General features: G+C 43.0%; 1 protein-coding gene across 3 annotated transcripts in view; it reads left to right on the forward strand.

Annotated features, from left to right (window-relative positions):
• Window positions 1-21,320, forward strand: part of GADL1 (glutamate decarboxylase like 1) — a 187,157-nt gene that overhangs the window by 55,326 nt on the left and 110,511 nt on the right. For 2 of the 3 annotated variants that reach the window (XM_072153577.1, XM_072153576.1), the window contains 3 exons: window positions 4,320-4,410; window positions 5,917-6,023; window positions 7,086-7,201. In XM_072153577.1, the coding sequence (XP_072009678.1) occupies window positions 4,355-4,410; window positions 5,917-6,023; window positions 7,086-7,201 (279 nt within the window). In that variant the 5' untranslated portion in view covers window positions 4,320-4,354. Of the gene's footprint in view, window positions 1-4,319; window positions 4,411-5,916; window positions 6,024-7,085; window positions 7,202-21,320 lie in introns of those variants that run through there. The other variant, XM_072153578.1, reaches the window with a different exon arrangement.

Here is a 21,320-nt window from a genome sequence, read left to right on the forward strand (position 1 = left end):
TTGTCATGATGAAAAGTTTTGCAATGTCTTTGCGAACTGTTGCCAGTGGTGATTTCTAAAATGTAAGGCTTTAATACTGAATTAGTTTGTCATACATCATACTTAATATTTTGGACATCATTAACTATTGGATTTTCAGACTTCTGACACATCTTTTGGATAAAAGCAGCAGAAAATTGGTTCTCATTAAGAGAGAATCCTTTCCATCACTAAGGTTACTGTATCTTCATTGCAATTTGCAGATGATTATAGACTTTGAGATTTGCTCAATTTCGTTAATATTGAAATGTTAAGATGAACATGATTTTATTCTGTATCAAAGAACAACAAAACAGACTATAGAATATACTTCGTTCAGACCACTACATTTCCCCCTTTATTCATCAAATCTAAAACAAAAAATACAAATTACATTTTACATTAGAAAAGCTGTATGGCACTAATTAAATGTATCTTTAAAAAAAAAATTCTATTCTTTTTAATTCAACAAAGTCATTATCATATGATTGCCAGATTTTCAGATTTTATGTGTAACAAATTGCTGTTATATTTAATATTCCAAGCCTTTTATTAGGAAGTGGGAAAAATTTCCAAATGCATTTGTGCCATTCTTTTGTGGGCTTGGTTTTTTATGGCTTTCACTGTGTGCCCCAAATAACATGTCTACTTTAGTCATGGTGGGGATACCAAATTTATATACCGGATATACTCATGTATAAGCCGAGTTTTTCATCATAAAAAATGTGCTGAAAAACCTCCCCTCGGCTTATACACAAGTCAATAAAAAACAAAAAAAACTTCCATACTCACCCTCTGTAGGACCGATGGTCCACGTGTCTCCCGATGTTCGGAGGCTCCTCTTCTGTCTTCCCCGCGGCTGGTCTTCGGTCTTCTCTCTTCTCTGTGTTGTATCAGCCAGCAGATACGCATCCATGCGATCTGCCGCTGGCGCGCAATATGACATGGCGGTGTCGCAGCTGATGATGTCATCAGCGGCAACACCACCACGTGATATTGTGCGCCAGCCGGCAGATCGCGTGGACGCGTATCTGCCGGCTGAAACAAAACACAGAGAAGACTGGAGACCGGCCGTGGGGAACGGAGCATCAGGGAGCCGCCTGTAGGTGAGTATGGAAGTTTTTTTTTTTTTTTATGTGCTGGCAGTATACTAAAGGCTGTTCAGCTGTATTTTTAAGGGGGCTGGCAGGCTGTATACTTCAAGGGGGTTGGCAGGCTGTATACTTCAAGAGGGCTTGCAGGCTGTATACTTCAAGGGGGCTGGCAGGCTGTATACTTCAAGGGGGCTGGCAGGCTGTATACTTCAAGAGGGCTGGCAGGCTCTATACTTCAAGAGGGCTGGCAGGCTGTATACGTCAAGGGGGCTGGCAGGCTGTATACTTCAAGGGGGCTGGCAGGCTGTATACTTCAGGGGGGCTGGCAGGCTGTATACTTCAGGGGGGCTGGCTGGCTATGTATTACTGGGGGCTGGATAGCTATATACTGGGACGCTGAGACCAATACATTTTCCACCCTCGGCTTATACTCGGGTCAATAGGTTTTCCCAGTTTTTGGTGGAAAAATTATGGGCCTCGGCTTATACTCGAGTATATATGTAGGTTAAATTGTGTTTTAATACATTTTATAAATTAAAACTTTCGGTACCAAAAAAATTCTTTATTTTGACATTTTCTGACGCTAATAACATTAATGTTTTTTAAAATATATTTATTTTTAATTTTTTTTTTTTTACTATTTTTCAGACTCCCTATGGTTCTTTAACTCAAGGTAGTCTAATTGATCCTACCATATACTGCCATACTAAAATATGGCATTTTTTGGGGACTTTACTGATCATGTGTTACAATGTGCCACTGGCACATTGTAACAAATGATTAGAAGTTATACATAGCAACAGATTTTGTTTTACAATTATGACACGGGAAGCAAAGATCAAAGCCAAGATGGTGGCACCCACTGAGATTGGTGCTATAACATGATGCAGCAAACACTCACCTTATATTGAGAGGGCTCAGCCCGTGACTCCTCTCTATACACCCACAGCCAATTTGTGATATACTAATATGTTACATGTGGACAAGTGATTAAACTTCTGATTTCAAATAGTTATCCTTATATGTTTTAAATATACATATAAGGTGAGCTACTGGTTTCTGAGGCCTCTACCCCTGAGGAAGTCGCTTGAGGCAATGATATGCGTGAGGAGCCTCCCAACCCAATCGGGATTCAGTGTTTAGTGTGTATCGGTGACTTTTTTGATCTCGCTGCAATACTAAGCTGTTGGGCTTGGCGATTTATAGCTTACTCACATCCATTTTTTGATGCAGTATGAAGGGACAATGCGCTGGCACTTTATTATCATAAGTTTATATGTCAGCTGGTTCATGTGAGCTCATATGCATTTCTGTGGATTTAAGTCATTGACACCTCTCCGGCATTTGGGTACTTACCTGTGTGATTTGTGTTCCATTCTGTTTCAACACTAACAGTCAGGGGTGGAGGGTGGAGTAAAGTTATTGTACTTACTCCATCCTGTGTTACTTTGTGGTACTGATGTGCTTTTAAATATCATGTGTATTTGCTTTTCTATGAATTAATAAAGATGAATTGTGATTTTTCTTAGTGGTCATTCTGGTATTCTTTAGTGTGTGGACCTGGTGAATAGGGGTATTAGCTGTGCACGCCCTGTTGCTTCAGTATTAAGGTTTAAGTTTTTTAGCCACTACACATAGCTATAAATATTGGGACATATTTACTAAGGGCCATGTGCCAGTTTTCTGGCGGACTTTTCACCTTCTTTTCAGTGCAAACTGCTTGCACAGGTATTTAAAAAGTGCCTGCGCCACATTTGTGTAGCACATCACTGTTTGTGGTATCGCTTCAATATGCTTCATGCGACCCAACTTTCTGCACTGAAGGGGGCATTCCGGTGCTCGGTTGGACCGAGCACCTGATTTAACATACAAAGTCCAACAGAATTGTGTTGTTAAAGGGGCACAAAAAAAAAAAGGTGCACTCGGTCGGAGCTGTGCAAGGGGCACCAGATTCATGAAGAATGTGCACCAGAAATCATGAATATGGCGCCATCTGCACTGTACACAGGCAAACTGCATATAGTGCAGTTTGCACTGTTCTTAGTAAATGTGCCCCATTGTGTCTGGCGGCATCACGGCAACAACAAACGAATATACACACACCTCGACATACAAATCTACCACCTGATTGACATGTACAACAGTTCTGAAAAGGAAAATTGCTACTTCCAGTTACAAAAAGACACTAAGATTATTAAGCAATACACCCCATAGTATTAATTCTGATGATTTTCAATAAGTGATTAGTTTATTAAAAAAAACAACCAAAATATATTTTTCAGTAAGGAAATACTAAGCCTTTGTCCTTCACTGACCATTTAGTTTTATTTTTGTGATACAAAACTAAATTATCCATTTTAGTATACAAATCCTCTTGCACTTGCCTATATAGGAGAGCTAAGCCGATTTTTTGATCAGTTTATAAGTTTTTTCATTGGAAGTATTCTGAATGGGTCCGCCTCCTTAGTAACAATGGTGTTGTTATAGAACCAGGTAGAACATAAATCAAAAGAGTGGACTTTTGTAGATGCTTCTACTTTGAAGAGGGAAAAGAGCCTGAAATCACGCCTGGAGTGTAAGAAAAACTTGCCTTCTCCTCAAAAAGGACAAAAATGTTTTTCTGAGACATGAATATTGATGATTTGCCTTTAGAATAGGTTGTCATAACAGATCAGTGGGGGTCCAACATCTCCATGGTTGAGCTGTTTTCCTACAAGTTCTGGTACAAGAACTACAGAGAGGTCAAAGCTGGAAACAGAAGGTTCCACCCACTCTGCAGTGGTCTTATACCAGTACTGCAGCTTAGTTTCCATTTACCCACTGATCCAATATAATTCCCTTAACCCATAATGACACCATAGTGAATTCACTAGCAGTTACCTTAAAACCATTGTAATGAATCCTAGTTTAGTTTTTAGGATATCAAACGGGTAAATACTGTAGACTCCTTAAACTGATGATACTACATATGTTGGTTTAGTTCTGGCCTACATGATATACTGTAGAAATTAACTACACCTCATAAACCAAGACAGACGACTTATAACAACATTATTATTTATTGCCAAGGTGGTGTAAGCCTTCAGTGAAATGCAGGCCTTAACTCATAACACATCCAACAATCTGTCTGCATGTTGTTTCTTTTATTACAACACGGCTAGATAACTTTAATAATTTGTCTGCCTCATACATTTGTCTTGTTTTAAGGTCATCCAAGATTCTTCAATCAGTTGTATGGTGGAATGGATCATTACTCTTTAGCAGCACGTTTTATTACAGAAGCTTTGAACCCAAGTGTGTAAGTAGTGTTATTTTAATGGCAATTAAATTGATGCACTGAACCATAAAGGGAGTGCGCATGTTCCATATATTAAAAATAATGCAAGAAATATCATGAATGTCTCTAATAAATTTTACTTTTCTTGGCCATAAAGTAATAAATTTTGGGTAACATATAAGAAAGTTGTATGAAGTCTTGTTAGACTTGTAACTGGGGATTGATCCTTGACGTGTTTGAAGTGCAAACTTATATTTTTTATCATTTTTATAATATTTTGTTTATTATTATTTTTAAGAAACAAGCACACAATGCCAATCAACAAAAGCATAACTTTTATGGGAAATGGTCAATCAGTTTTTTTTACCCAACAATATCCAAAACCTATACAAAAAACTTTTCAGGGTAGCACCTGCCCCTTGCTCAGGTCAAAAGAAACATATAACTGTTGTATACAAAATGCCCTTGCAGATGCCTCTCTGCTTAGGTTCGATGCAGGATAGTGATTCATGTAGAATCAACTTTTTATTACATAGCATAAAAGTTACTGTAACTGTAAAGTTTTGTAACTTTTATGCTATGTAATAAATAGTTGAGTCTACATGAACCAATATCCTGGACTGAGTCTGAGCAGTTTCTACAAAGAGCTTTTATCTATTGGTTTTGAGCATTGTCTAATCTGGAATCTTTCCTACTTTCCCTACACAGCAGCTCATCCACAAAACAATTAACATATACATTCCAGTTGTTCTGAACCGAGTACAACACCCCCAAATCAAAGGACATCTCTATCCCTACCTTTCCTTCCAATAACAATCATTTGTCTATTTAAAGGAACCTGTCATCAGCAATTGACCTATTAAACCACTACCATAATATTGTCAAGCTGCATTTGAAGTGAAATGTAAATTGGTTGTTTTAAGTCAAGTAGGCGGAGAGTTTAACACTAAAGTTAAGGTGGGGAGCTCTGAATGCCTCCACCTTTGTAATTGACATCATGCATCAGACTTCAGGAGATCTTGTTAGTAATGTCTCTGGATGCAGTACTATCAATTACAGTGAAGGGGACTCTCTGAGGAAGAGAGAGCTTGACAGTGTTAAAATCTCCGCCTCCTTGACTTCATACAACCAATTTACATCTCACTTCAAAATTGAATTTCTGGATGATGCTACCACACTGGGACATGAAAGTAACTGCCTTATGAGCTCTCTCCATCCCATATTTTCCTCTCAAATTAGCTTTTTCCAACTATAGGTTACATTCACTCAACATTAAAAACGCATTCAGAATGTCTTATGTGTCTTTTAACATGGAGTTGGTGTTTTTTCACTGATCTCACTGATCCATGAAAAATGTATTTGACTAGGACATGCTCTACTGGTATTTCATTTCATTTAGTATAGCCATGTGCCGTGTTCCGAAATGGTGGCTATATTTCATGTTTGGAAGATGCCCTTACTGGCTTTTGTGATGATAACATAGCTTTGTATGTTTGATTTCTAACCATGATAACCTTTGTATTTCAGATACACATATGAAGTGTCTCCTGTATTTATACTAACTGAAGAGGCTGTCCTGTTAAAGATGATAGAATTTTTAGGCTGGAAGGAAGGAGATGGCATATTTAGCCCAGGTTTGTCTGTTTTATTCTTGTCAGTCTCTTCTCATTTGTTAATCAGACTCTTCAATAGGAGAATTCATTGCAGATTCCAATAGTCTGGTAAAAAAAATGACAATCGCTTAAAGTATCCATCACCCACTAGATGCTGCAGCGTCCATTCAAATAAGTGAAAAGGCAGACATATTTGTCATATAATGAGAAATAGAGACAAGCAATTTGCTTTGCCTTAGTTTTGCTGACATGGAATTGTTCTGGCGCCAATTAAAATTTGTTTTCTCTTCTATTGTCATGTCATGTATTGGCATTTTCATTTTCTGCATTAAAATGCATGATACATTACTGTACAATGCTGGTCAATGCTACACATTTACCAAACAGTTGTTAAACGTACTATTATATATTGTAGCTATATGTTTATTGAATACACAAAATTAGGGTGCAGACAGAGTCTAAGGCAATGTAATATAGATCCATTTTAACCTGTTCTGACCACAGCTTGAGCCATAGGATGAGGGGTAAAATGAGAGTGTCCACAATGTGGAGTGGAGATGAGGGGCCACAATATGAGGAGGAGATGAGAGGCTACAACATGAAGGGGAGATGAGGGGTCACAATATGAGGGGGAGATTAGAGGGGCCACAATATAAGGGGGAGATTAGAGGGGTCACAATATGAAGGGAGGATGATAGAGGCTCCACAATATGAAATGGACCTTGTGTGTGCCACAAGAAGTCAAAAGTGTCATCATTAAACTGATCATTTTAACCTTTTTCTTTAGTGGATATGGAGCACCAATTACCACTTTTTAAGATAAAGAAATAAAAGTTATATTTTTGTGACAAATCGATCAGGTTTTTGGTTCTAGGCTTTGTTGATTGACTAACCCAGTCATCCAAAGGTCCTATAATCTTTTTTATAGCCTGTAAAAGAACATCATTTAGCCCAATTCCGAATGTCAAAGTTTTCTTTTCGGAAAGCAATGTTTTGGTGACATTAGTCTTTGAGACTCAAATGATATCAGATTTTCACCTCTATGAATAATTCCATGTGTAATGTGTTCTTCTTAATCTCCAGGTGGCTCAGTATCTAATATGTATGCTGTCAATTTAGCGAGGTACAAGTATTGTCCAGACATAAAAGAGTTTGGACTGTCAAGTGTCCCACGTCTCGTCATGTTTACTTCAGAAGAGGTATGCAAATCCAGTTAATGAAATGTACATCATCTTTATTGTGTATAATAACAATTCCTCAGGGGGTTTCTTTTTCATTTGGTACCAGAAACAATAAGGACATGTACACAGTAAATAGTAATAAACCAGAGCTGTATAATTGGACAAAATGCCCATGCCAGTATGTAAATCAGCATTACTTTCTGCAGTGTTTACCAGTGTAAGTACTCATCCCCAACATGATCCCATGCTCATATTGTTAACCTACTGTCACTAAATTCTTTGGGTCCAGTGACCAGAAGCCACTTTTGGGACTTCCAATACTTTCTTGTGTACTTCAACTGAGTGTCAGGGCCTGAGCACGCACTTGCACAATTTACTATATACATACCTCCTCTGAACACCAGTGTCATGAGGATGACCTTGAATGGAATGCCATGCCAAGGAAATCCTCACCCACCCTCCAACCCGGGTGATAATTATAGGCAGATGCTGGTGTTCAGCAGTTGTGCCTGTAGTGTAAGTGCAAGTTAGTGCTCGGCCCAGTGTTTTACCTGAAGTTCTGCTTGACATGAAATGTCATTGGAACTGGCAACAGTGGCTGCCAATCATGTGACCTGTAGATGTAACCCTATTTGGAGATTATACTTACGCTGGAAAACTTTGGTATTTGATGCCAAACCCTTTACCTTTTTCAAGAACAAAAGTTGGACAAGCACAACTGCATTACACAATTTATGTAGCTAGACACAAGGATAAGAATCCAATTAATCTCACAAAGAGACATGTGCCATGTAACAAAAACATTTAATCTTTATTAGTAATATTTGGATACAAATACATGAAACAACAACACCAAGACAAAATAAAAACTATTTAAAAGGACTACTATGTACCCAAGAACAACCCAAGGAAGACTGTGAACAAACAATCCCTCTACACAGACCCTCTACCCAAAACACTGTCAAGTCACAATGCAATGCAGAGTTGTACATAACATAGATATATAGATGGCAAGACAGGGCAAATAATTACATATAGATAAATACAAATAATACAAATATATAAATACCTAAATGCTAAAATATAGATTTCAGTCCACAATTATAAAGATATATGGCAAATGGTAATATTTTGCTCAAATCTAGTGAATAGCCTACACTGTAAGAATATAGGACCGAATTGCCCCTTGCAACAACTCCAAGCATGACCAGGATACTAAACACATATGTGCACCATCCGGTTTACCTGACTTCTGACTTGTTGGTGATATGTTCCCCTATTAGTGCCCATATGTGTTTAAAATCCTTGTGAACATTAGGGAGTACTTGGTCCTGTATCTTTACATTGTAGGCTATTCACTGGATTTCACAAAATATTGCCATTAGCCATATCTTTATATTTGTTGGCTCGTATCAATAAATTGATATTTACGTATTTATATCTTTGTATAATTATTGTATACTTATTTATCTATATGTGGTTCTTTGGCTTTGTCTAACCATCTATATCACTATATTATCTATATTCTTGCATTGTTTGTGATAGAACAGTGTTAAGGGTAGAGGGTTTGTATAGGGGGACTGTTTGTGTGTTATTGGGGGCCACAGACTGCCTTGGGTTGTTCTTGGGTACATAGTACCCATTTTTAATAGTTTTTATTTTGTTTGTCTTGGTGTTTGGTTTTTATTGTATTTGTATCCATATAGTAGTAATAAAGATGAATTGTTTTAGTACATGGCACGTGTCTTTTTGTGAGATTCATTAAACCTTTTGAAACACATTTTGAGATGTTCCTCCTAGAAAACAAGGAAAAAATTGACAGCTAAATGTAAACAATTAAGGTTGTGTCTCTGCAAATCCAGAGTCAAATGATATAAGGACACACTATTTTTAGAAGGAAGAGTTATGTATTTTTTATATAAAAATAAAAGTATTTACTATGATGAACATGCCAGGAGAACTGCACTGCACTGGTATAACCACTATACACTGAACCAAGCCTTCTGCTTCTGCTCTATACCTATGTAGGCTTTGTTTACAGATTTCAATCAGATACTGAAAATCTATTTTGGTCACTAGTATTATAAATCAATGCTGCCAACCAGTAGGGCCTCCCTGGCCACCTGGAGAAATCTTGTGCCTTTCACAGTAAAGGCTCCATCCTTTGCTTTGGGTACATAGAAATTACCAATTTCTTGGCTTTAACCCCTTAAGGACCAGGCCCTTTTTCGTTTTTGCGTCTTTATTTTTCACACCCCACCTTCAAAAATCTATAACTTTTTTATTTTTCCATGTAGAGAGCTGTGTGATGGCTTGTTTTCTGCGTAACAAATTGCACTTCATAGTGATGGCATTTAATTGTCTATGCCATATACTGGGAAGCTGGAAAAAAATTCTGAATGCAGTGAAAATGGTGAAAAAACGCATTTGCGCCGTTTTCTTGCGGGCGTAGATGTTACGTCTTTCACTGTGCGCTCCAAATGACATGTCTAATTTATTCATTGGGTCAATACGATCACATGGATACCAAATTTGTATAGGTTGTATAATGTTTTCATACATTTACAAAAATTAAAACCTCCTGTACAAAAAAAAAATTCTTCATTTTGCCGTCTTCTTGCGCTAATAACTTTTTCATACTTTGGTGTATGGAGCTGTGGGTGGTGTCATTTTTTGCGACTTTTGATGACGTTTTTAATGCTTTTATTTTTAGAATTGTACGACCTTTTGATCACTTTTTATTGATTTTTTTATATTTTTCAAAATGGCAAAAAAATGTCATTTGCGACTTTGGGCACTATTTTCCGTTACGGGGTTAAACGCAGTAAAAAAACATTCTTATATTTTGATAGATCGGGCATTTTCGGACACGCTGATACCTAATGTGTTTATGATTTTTACTGTTTACTTATATTTATATCAGTTCTAGGGAAAGGGGGGTGATTTGAATTTTTAGGTTTTTTTAATATAATTTTTTATTTTTAATTTTTTTTTATAAAATTTTTTTACTATTTTTCAGACTCCCTAGGGTACTTTAACCCTAGGTTGTCTGATTGATCCTACCATATACTGCCATACTACAGTATGGCAGTATATAGGGATTTTGCACACCATCTATTACAATGTGCAGATCGCACATTGTAATAGATGGCCTAAAACATGATAGCCTCGGATCACTGTGTGATCTGAGGCTGTCATGGCAACGGATCGCCAACGGCGCCCACGCGCCGCCGGCTCGTTAATGCCGCCGGCAGCTTTGCCGGCGGCAATGAAAGGGTTAACACCCGCGATCGGTACAAGCACCGATCGCGGGTGTTAGCGACGGGTGCTTGCTTCATTGTGAAGCAAGCACCCGGCGTGTATGAAGAGGGCTCAGCCCGTGAACCCTCTTCATACTACCCCATGCGCAATAAAACGTACAGGTACGTCTTATTGCGCTATGGGGTTAATACAGGAGGTGAGCCTCAAGAATTGGTTTGAGGTAGGGATTAAAAATGTAGGAGATTTATATGAAAAGAACACTATAATATAATTTTGAGGCTTGTCTATAAGATATAAACTAACATTAAATGATTGATTTGAAAATAAAAAGTAGAATCCTTTTTATGCAAAAATTTCAAGGGAACGCTGATAAGTAAATCTTACAATATTTCTAAATTTCTAAAATGTGAAACAAGTAAGGGAGGTATCTCAGCTGCATATGTGGATATTTGTAGCACACATTACCATAATAAATGTCAATATATTGGTATTGGTTGGTAAACACTAGAGATGAGCGAACACTAAAATGCTCGGGTACTCGTTATTCGAGACGAACTTTTCCCGATGCTCGAGTGCTCGTCTCGAATAACGAACCCCATTGAAGTCAATGGGAGACTCGAGCATTTTTCAAGGGGACCAAGGCTCTGCACAGGGAAGCTTGGCCAAACACCTGGGAACCTCAGAAAAGGATGGAAACACCACGGAAATGGACAGGAAACAGCAGGGGCAGCATGCATGGATGCCTCTGAGGCTGCATAATCGCACCATTATGCCAAAATTATGGGCAACAGCATGGCCATGACAGAGTGACAGAATGAAGCTAGATAGCATCTAAAACATCCAATAATTGACCCTGACACTATAGGGGACGGCATGCAGAGGCAGCGGCAGCAGCGGCAGGCATGGCAACATACCCTAAATGGACTCAGGCTTCAAACCAATGGGTAGCAGAGAGGAACCAAAGGAGGTGAGCAAGAAGCGCTCAAATAATATCGGTACATGATAAAAGTTTGCCAGTATATTTTGTGGATTACACAGCAGGGTGGCGACAAAGTTAACATGGAAGCCATGAAAACAACCCAAAATTCTGCCTGACACAGCTCGTTTGATAAGGGGACCATGTATGGAGGCAGTGAACTAGTAGTAGATTAAAGGTGCTGCAGTTAAAACTATGTTAGTTGGATCTTGGCATGGAGCTGGCGCTCCGCTGCCAGGCGAGCTTTCGCCAATCCAAGCCCCTGTCTCTAGGCTACTCCCCAAACAGCACTTCTAAGAACCTTTTGTATAAGATCAAGTGTAGTAGCGTTCTTATAAGTTTAGGATATGCCGGGTGAGGGGAATGTAAACAGATGCGCAAGAAGCGCTGAAATAATATCCCTAAATGGTAAAAGTTTGCAAGTATATTTTGGGGATTACACAGCAGGGTGGCGACAAAGTTAACAACTTTGATGTGGAATGCCCTGTAATAGCTCTTGGGCGGTGTGCCTTTTATCGCCTAGGCTCAGCAGTTTCAGCACCGCCTGCTGTCGCTTAGCGATGGCACTGCTGCTGTGCCTAGAGCTACCGACTGATGGCGCCATGCCCACGGATGGTAATTCGGAGGAGGAGGAGGGGTGGGAGGAGGTATAGTAGGCCTTTGAGACCTGGACCGAGGTAGGCCCCGCAATTCTCTGCGTCGGCAGTATATGACCAGCCCCAGGGTCAGACTCGGTCCCAGCCTGCACCAAGTTAAGTGTAGTAGCGTTCTTATAAGTTTGGGATATGGCGGGTGAGGGGAATGTAAACAGATGCGCAAGAAGCGCATGATGCGCATGGAGCTGGCGTTCCGCTGCCAGGCGAGCTTTCGCCAATCCAAGCCCCTGTCTCTAGGCTACTCCCCAAACAGCACTTCTAAGAACCTTTTGTATAAGATCAAGTGTAGTAGCGTTCTTATAAGTTTAGGATATGCCGGGTGAGGGGAATGTAAACAGATGCGCAAGAAGCGCTGAAATAATATCCCTAAATGGTAAAAGTTTGCAAGTATATTTTGGGGATTACACAGCAGGGTGGCGACAAAGTTAACAACTTTGATGTGGAATGCCCTGTAATAGCTCTTGGGCGGTGTGCCTTTTATCGCCTAGGCTCAGCAGTTTCAGCACCGCCTGCTGTCGCTTAGCGATGGCACTGCTGCTGTGCCTAGAGCTACCGACTGATGGCGCCATGCCCACGGATGGTAATTCGGAGGAGGAGGAGGGGTGGGAGGAGGTATAGTAGGCCTTTGAGACCTGGACCGAGGTAGGCCCCGCAATTCTCTGCGTCGGCAGTATATGACCAGCCCCAGGGTCAGACTCGGTCCCAGCCTGCACCAAGTTAAGTGTAGTAGCGTTCTTATAAGTTTGGGATATGGCGGGTGAGGGGAATGTAAACAGATGCGCAAGAAGCGCATGATGCGCATGGAGCTGGCGTTCCGCTGCCAGGCGAGCTTTCGCCAATCCAAGCCCCTGTCTCTAGGCTACTCCCCAAACAGCACTTCTAAGAACCTTTTGTATAAGATCAAGTGTAGTAGCGTTCTTATAAGTTTAGGATATGCCGGGTGAGGGGAATGTAAACAGATGCGCAAGAAGCGCTGAAATAATATCCCTAAATGGTAAAAGTTTGCCAGTATATTTTGGGGATTACACAGCAGGGTGGCGACAAAGTTAACAACTTTGATGTGGAATCCATGAAAACAACCCAAATTTCTGCCTGACACACCTCGTTTGATAAAGGGACGATGTATGGAGGCAGCTATATGGACGACTTTTGGAGGTAGCAATGGAGACAACGTGTGGAGGCTGCTATGGAGACAATTTAATTTGGATAGTGCCTGTATGTGGCAGTCCCAAACATTTTTCAAACCAGAGGAGCAGGTAGGTGGCCCTCCAGTAAAATGGGATAGATTGAGTGCCTGTATGTGGCAGTCCCAAAAATGTTTCAAACCAGAGGAGCAGGTAGGTGGCCCTCCAGTAAAATGGAATAGATTGAGTGCCTGTATGTGGCAGTCCCAAAAATTGTTCAAACCAGAGGAGCAGGTAGGTGGCCCTCCAGTAAAATGGAATAGATTGAGTGCCTGTATGTGGCAGTCCCAAAAATTGTTCAAACCAGAGGAGCAGGTAGGTGGCCCTGCAGTAAAATGGAATAGATTGAGTGCCTGTATGTGGCAGTCCCAAAAATTGTTCAAACCAGAGGAGCAGGTAGGTGGCCCTGCAGTAAAATGGAATAGATTGAGTGCCTGTATGTGGCAGTCCCAAAAATGTTTCAAACCAGAGGAGCAGGTAGGTGGCCCTCCAGTAAAATGGAATAGATTGAGTGCCTGTATGTGGCAGTCCCAAAAATGTTTCAAACCAGAGGAGCAGGTAGGTGGCCCTGCAGTAAAATGGAATAGATTGAGTGCCTGTATGTGGCAGTCCCAAAAATGTTTCAAACCAGAGGAGCAGGTAGGTGGCCCTCCAGTAAAATGGAATAGATTGAGTGCCTGTATGTGGCAGTCCCAAAAATTGTTCAAACCAGAGGAGCAGGTAGGTGGCCCTGCAGTAAAATGGAATAGATTGAGTGCCTGTATGTGGCAGTCCCAAAAATTTTTTAAAACAGAGGACCGGGTAGGTGGCCCTCCAGAAAAATGGAATAGATTGAGTGCCTGTATGTGGCACTCACAAAAATTGTTTCAAACAGAGGACCGGGTAGGTGGCCCTCCAGAAAAATTAAATGCATGAAGTACTATAGCAAGAGCCAGTGGGCCCTGTCAAAAAATAGCCATTTTCCTCTGCTTTACTGTACAAAGAGGAGGAGAAGGAGGAAAATGAGGAGGAGGAGGAGGAGTGGATCAATTATTCAGGTTGAGCTTCCTTCACCTGGTGGAGATTGGAAATTCTGAGAAATCCAGCCTTTATTCATTTTAATAAGCGTCAGCCTGTCAGCGCTGTCAGTCGACAGGCGTGTACGCTTATCGGTGATGATGCCACCAGCTGCACTGAAAACCCGCTCGGACAAGACGCTAGCGGCAGGGCAGGCAAGAACCTCCAAGGCGTACAGCGCCAGTTCGTGCCACATGTCCAGCTTTGAAACCCAGTAGTTGTAGGGAGCTGTGTGATCATTTAGGACGATGGTATGGTCAGCTACGTACTCCCTCACCATCTTTCTGTAAAGATCAGCCCTACTCTGCCGAGACTGGGGACAGGTGACAGTGTCTTGCTGGGGTGACATAAAGCTGGCAAAAGCCTTGTAAAGCGTACCCTTGCCAGTGCTGGACAAGCTGCCTGCTCGCCTACTCTCCCTCGCTACTTGTCCCGCAGAACTACGCACTCTGCCGCTAGCGCTGTCAGAAGGGAAATACTGTTTCAGCTTGTGCACCAGGGCCTGCTGGTATTCATGCATTCTCACACTCCTTTCCTCTCCAGGGATGAGAGTGGGAAGATTTTGCTTGTACCGTGGGTCCAGGAGAGTGAACACCCAGTAATCGGTGCTGGAATAAATTCTTTGAACGCGAGGGTCACGGGATAGGCAGCCTAGCATGAAATCTGCCATATGCGCCAGAGTACCAACGCGTAAGAATTCACTCCCCTCACTGGCCTGACTGTCCATTTCCTCCTCCTCCAACTCCTCCAACTCCTCTTCTTCTGCCCATACACGCTGAACAGTGAAGGACTCAACAATGGTCCCCTCTTGTGTCTCGCCAACATTCTCCTCCTCATCCTCCTCCACCTCCACCTCCTCCGATATGCGCTGAGAAACAGACCTCAGGGTGCTTTGGCTATCAACAAGGGAATATTCTTCCCCCGTCTCTTGTGACGAGCGCAAAGCTTCCGACTTCATGCTGACCAGAGAGTTTTTCAACAGGCCAAGCAGCGGGATGGTGAGGCTGATGATGGCGGCATCGCCACTGACCATCTGTGTTGACTCCTCAAAGTTACTCAGCACCTGACAGATATCAGACATCCACGTCCACTCCTCATTGTAGACTTGAGGAAGCTGACTGACCTGACTACCAGTTCTGGTGGAAGTTGACATCTGGCAGTCTACAATCGCTCTGCGCTGCTGGTAAACTCTGGATAACATGGTCAGTGTTGAATTCCACCTCGTGGGCACGTCGCACAACAGTCGGTGAGCGGGCAGTTGGAGGCGGCGCTGCGCTGCCCTGAGAGTGGCAGCATCTGGGCTGGACTTCCTGAAATGCGCACAGATGCGGCGCACCTTCGTGAGCAAATCAGACAGATTGGGGTATGTCTTGAGGAAACGCTGCACTATCAGATTTAACACATGGGCCAGGCATGGCACATGTGTCAGTCTGCCGAGTTGCAGAGCCGCCACCAGGTTACGGCCGTTGTCACACACAACCATTCCCGGCTTGAGGTTCAGCGGTGCCAGCCACAGATCAGTCTGCGCCGTGATGCCCTGTAATAGCTCTTGGGCGGTGTGCCTTTTGTCGCCTAGGCTCAGCAGTTTGAGCACCGCCTGCTGTCGCTTAGCGACGGCACTGCTGCTGTGCCTAGAGCTACCGACTGATGGCGCCGTGCCCACGGATGGTAGTTCGGAGGAGGAGGTGGAGGAGGGGTGGGAGGAGGAGGAGGCATAGTAGGCCTGAAACACCTGGACCGAGGTAGGCCCCGCAATCCTCGGCGTCGGCAGTATATGAGCAGCCCCAGGGTCAGACTCGGTCCCAGCCTCCACCAAGTTAACCCAATGTGCCGTCAGCGATATATAGTGGCCCTGCCCGGCAGCACTCGTCCACGTGTCCGTGGTCAGGTGGACCTTGTCAGAAACGGCGTTGGTCAGGGCACGGATGATGTTGTCTGACACGTGCTGGTGCAGGGCTGGGACGGCACATCGGGAAAAGTAGTGGCGGCTGGGGACCGAATACCGAGGGGCGGCCGCCGCCATGAGGTTGCGAAAGGCCTCGGTCTCTACTAGCCTATAGGGCAGCATCTCCAGGCTAAGCAATCTGGAGATGTGCACATTAAGGGCTTGGGCGTGCGGGTGGGTTGCACTATATTTGCGTTTCCGCTCCAGCGTCTGGGGTATGGAGAGCTGAACGCTGGTGGATGCTGTGGAGGATCGTGGAGGCGACGATGGGGTTTTTGTGGCAGGGTCCTGGGCAGGGGGCTGACTAGCAGCTGACACAGGGGAAGGAGCAGTGGTGTGCACGGCCGGAGGTGAACGGGCTTGTTGCCACTGAGTGGTGTGCTTAGCATTCATATGCCTGCGCATACTGGTGGTAGTTAAGCTAGTAGTGGTGGAACCCCTGCTGAGCCTGGTTTGGCAAATGTTGCACACCACAGTCCGTCGGTCATCCGGTGTTTCCTTAAAGAACCTCCACACTTCTGAAGATCTAGCCCTCGCCGCAAGAGCCCTCACCACGGGAGCTTCACTAGTTGACAGTGGCGCTGATGCACCAGCTCTGGCCCTGCCTCTCCGTCTGGCCCCACCACTGCCTCTTCCAACCTGTTCAGGTCGAGGACTCTCCTCCGTCTCAGAAGCACTGTGTTCACCCGGCCTCTCAACCCAGCTTGGGTCTGTCACCTCATCATCCTCCGATCCCTCAGTCTGCTCCCCCCTCGGACTTCCTGCCCTGACAACAACTTCCCCACTGTCTGACAACCGTGTCTCCTCATCGTCGGACACCTCTTTACACACTTCCACTACGTCAAGAAGGTCATCATCACCCACAGACTGTGACTGGTGGAAAACCTGGGCATCGGAAAATTGCTCAGCAGCAACCAGACAAGTGGTTTGTGACTGTGGGAAGGGTCCAGAAAACAGTTCCTCAGAGTATGCCGGTTCAAATGCCAAATTTTCCTGGGAGGGGGCATACTGGGGGGGAGGAGGCTGAGGTGCAGGAGCTGGAGGAGTGGCGATTTCGGTGACATGGGTGGACTGCGTGGAAGACTGACTGGTGGTGGACAAATTGCTCGAAGCATTGTCAGCAATCCACGACATCACCTGTTCGCACTGTTCTGGCCTCAACAGTGCTCTACCACGAGTCCCAGTAACTTCAGACATGAACCTAGGGAGTGTAGCTCTGCGGCGTTCCCCTGCTCCCTCATCAGCAGGTGGTGTCTCACCCCGCCCAGGACCACGGCCTCTGACCCCTGCAGTAGTTGGACGCCCACGTCCCCGCCCTCGTCCTCTACCCCTAGCCCTCGGGTTAAACATTTTTAAAATGAGAGTTATAACTTTATTTTTTTTTTTACTTTTTTTTGTTTTTTTTTGTGTTTTTTTTTTTTTTTTTGTGTTTTTTGTTTTTTTTTGAGTTTTTAAAACCAAACAATGCTATCCTATTGCTATGGCTATTTTCTAGCCAAGTATCAAAGGAAGCACAGTACTATGCCAGATGAGATGACACTGAGTTATTGCCTAATAGAAATCCAACCCCTACTGAATTTTGCCACTTCGGCCTTTGCTATGGATATGTGCGCCACTAAGCGCAGAACACAGCGGTCGCAAGTCCCACTACAAATTGCTCAGAATTGGCAAGTACATGCACTGCAGAAACTACAGTCACCAGCAGATCAACCAGAAATCAAATATATAGAACGCTACTGTAGGCTTCAAGAAGCTGTTTGTATTCTCCTATGGCTATTTTCTAGCCAAGTATCAAAGGAAGCACAGTACTATGCCAGATGAGATGACACTGAGTTATTGCCTAATAGAAATCCAACCCCTACTGAATTTTGCCACTTCAGCCTTTGCTATGGATATGTGCGCCACTAAGCGCAGAACACAGCGGTCGCAAGTCCCACTACAAATTGCTCAGAATTGGCAAGTACATGCACTGCAGAAACTACAGTCACCAGCAGATCAACCAGAAATCAAATATATAGAACGCTACTGTAGGCTTCAAGAAGCTGTTTGTATTCTCCTATGGCTATTTTCTAGCCAAGTATCAAAGGAAGCACAGTACTATGCCAGATGAGATGACACTGAGTTATTGCCTAATAGAAATCCAACCCCTACTGAATTTTGCCACTTCAGCCTTTGCTATGGATATGTGCGCCACTAAGCGCAGAACACAGCGGTCGCAAGTCTCACTACAAATTGCTCAGAATTGGCAAGTACATGCACTGCAGAAACTACAGTCACCAGCAGATCAACCAGAAATCAAATATATAGAACGCTACTGTAGGCTTCAAGAAGCTGTTTGTATTCTCCTATGGCTATTTTCTAGCCAAGTATCAAAGGAAGCACAGTACTATGCCAGATGAGATGACACTGAGTTATTGCCTAATAGAAATCCAACCCCTACTGAATTTTGCCACTTCAGCCTTTGCTATGGATATGTGCGCCACTAAGCGCAGAACACAGCGGTCGCAAGTCCCACTACAAATTGCTCAGAATTGGCAAGTACATGCACTGCAGAAACTACAGTCACCAGCAGATCAACCAGAAATCAAATATATAGAACGCTACTGTAGGCTTCAAGAAGCTGTTTGTATTCTCCTATGGCTATTTTCTAGCCAAGTATCAAAGGAAGCACAGTACTATGCCAGATGAGATGACACTGAGTTATTGCCTAATAGAAATCCAACCCCTACTGAATTTTGCCACTTCAGCCTTTGCTATGGATATGTGCGCCACTAAGCGCAGAACACAGCGGTCGCAAGTCCCACTACAAATTGCTCAGAATTGGCAAGTACATGCACTGCAGAAACTACAGTCACCAGCAGATCAACCAGAAATCAAATATATAGAACGCTACTGTAGGCTTCAAGAAGCTGTTTGTATTCTCCTATGGCTATTTTCTAGCCAAGTATCAAAGGAAGCACAGTACTATGCCAGATGAGATGACACTGAGTTATTGCCTAATAGAAATCCAACCCCTACTGAATTTTGCCACTTCAGCCTTTGCTATGGATATGTGCGCCACTAAGCGCAGAACACAGCGGTCGCAAGTCCCACTACAAATTGCTCAGAATTGGCAAGTACATGCACTGCAGAAACTACAGTCACCAGCAGATCAACCAGAAATCAAATATATAGAACGCTACTGTAGGCTTCAAGAAGCTGTTTGTATTCTCCTATGGCTATTTTCTAGCCAAGTATCAAAGGAAGCACAGTACTATGCCAGATGAGATGACACTGAGTTATTGCCTAATAGAAATCCAACCCCTACTGAATTTTGCCACTTCAGCCTTTGCTATGGATATGTGCGCCACTAAGCGCAGAACACAGCGGTCGCAAGTCTCACTACAAATTGCTCAGAATTGGCAAGTACATGCACTGCAGAAACTACAGTCACCAGCAGATCAACCAGAAATCAAATATATAGAACGCTACTGTAGGCTTCAAGAAGCTGTTTGTATTCTCCTATGGCTATTTTCTAGCCAAGTATCAAAGGAAGCACAGTACTATGCCAGATGAGATGACACTGAGTTATTGCCTAATAGAAATCCAACCCCTACTGAATTTTGCCCCTTCAGCCTTTGCTATGGATATGTGCGCCACTAAGCGCAGAACACAGCGGTCGCAAGTCCCACTACAAATTGCTCAGAATTGGCAAGTACATGCACTGCAGAAACTACAGTCACCAGCAGATCAACCAGAAATCAAATATATAGAACGCTACTGTAGGCTTCAAGAAGCTGTTTGTAACTATTCTCCTATGGCTATTTTCTAGCCAAGTATCAAAGGAAGCACAGTACTATGCCAGATGAGATGACACTGAGTTATTGCCTAATAGAAATCCAACCCCTACTGAATTTTCCCACTTCGGTCTTTGCTATGGATATGTGTGCCACTAAGAGCTAAACACAACGGTAGCAAGTCCCCCTGCTAATTCCTCACAAAATGGTAAAAGATGCAAATTAAAATAAAAAAAGTAGAACGTTATTGTAGCCCTAAGAAGGGCTGTTGGGTTCTTTGAGAATCACTCCTGCCTAACAGTAAGCTAATAGAACACCCTAACGCTTTCCCTGAGCAGCAGCAGCTCTCTCCCTAGCGGCATCCAGAGACAGAATGATCCGAGCAGCGCGGCCAGCGGCTAGTCTATCCCAGGGTCACCTGATCTGGCCAGCCAACCACTGCTATCGACGTGTAAGGGTACCACGTCATGCTGGGTGGAGTGCAGAGTCTCCTGGCTTGTGATTGGCTCTGTTTCTGGCCGCCAAAAAGCAAAACGGCGGGAGCTGCCATTTTCTCGAGCGGGCGAAGTATTCGTCCGAGTAACGAGCAGTTTCGAGTACCCTAATGCTCGACCGAGCATCAAGCTCGGACGAGCATGTTCGCTCATCTCTAGTAAACACACCTTCTTCTACAGCTTTACTGTGCAAAAGCCACATAGAAACATACCAATCAGCTAAAGTATATCCAAATTATTCACGAAAATATTGGAAAGGATGTGACACCCCTGGTACCCAACTACACATGTGCTGGCTTTATTATGGGAACCAAGGTTTAAATGGATTACAAACATTTGCATGAGAAAAATGTACCCTTGCCCAGCCCCATCCCTTGTTCTGAAAACATTTAAATAGAAAATATTTGGGTTAGAAATAGAATTTGTGCAATTATTAGAGCACAAATAGCCAAGTATAGGAGAGACAAAACTTTACCACCTGAAGGGGATATGGAGGAATTTTACTTGTATGAAAAAAATGTGGGAACATTTGTGGGACCCCACAGATCATTATATAGTTAGTATTAAATGTAGAAGAGATGGATGTATTCTAATTTCTGCATCTCTTTCATATTTTTTATTCTTGGTGCTGGTAGGTTTACATAACTGTCTGGCAATAGACTGTTAAAAATGCAGTTGTTTTGTGGTATTGAAATTATACCTTCATGCTAATGTAAATATCATAGATTTTTCTCTTTTTCCCTTATTCACTTCAGGTGCCAGAAAAACCCATTAAAGTAAATTTACCAC

The sequence above is a fragment of the Engystomops pustulosus genome, chromosome 5 (genome assembly GCF_040894005.1).
Source record: "Engystomops pustulosus chromosome 5, aEngPut4.maternal, whole genome shotgun sequence".
NCBI classification, from domain to species: domain Eukaryota; kingdom Metazoa; phylum Chordata; class Amphibia; order Anura; family Leptodactylidae; genus Engystomops; species Engystomops pustulosus.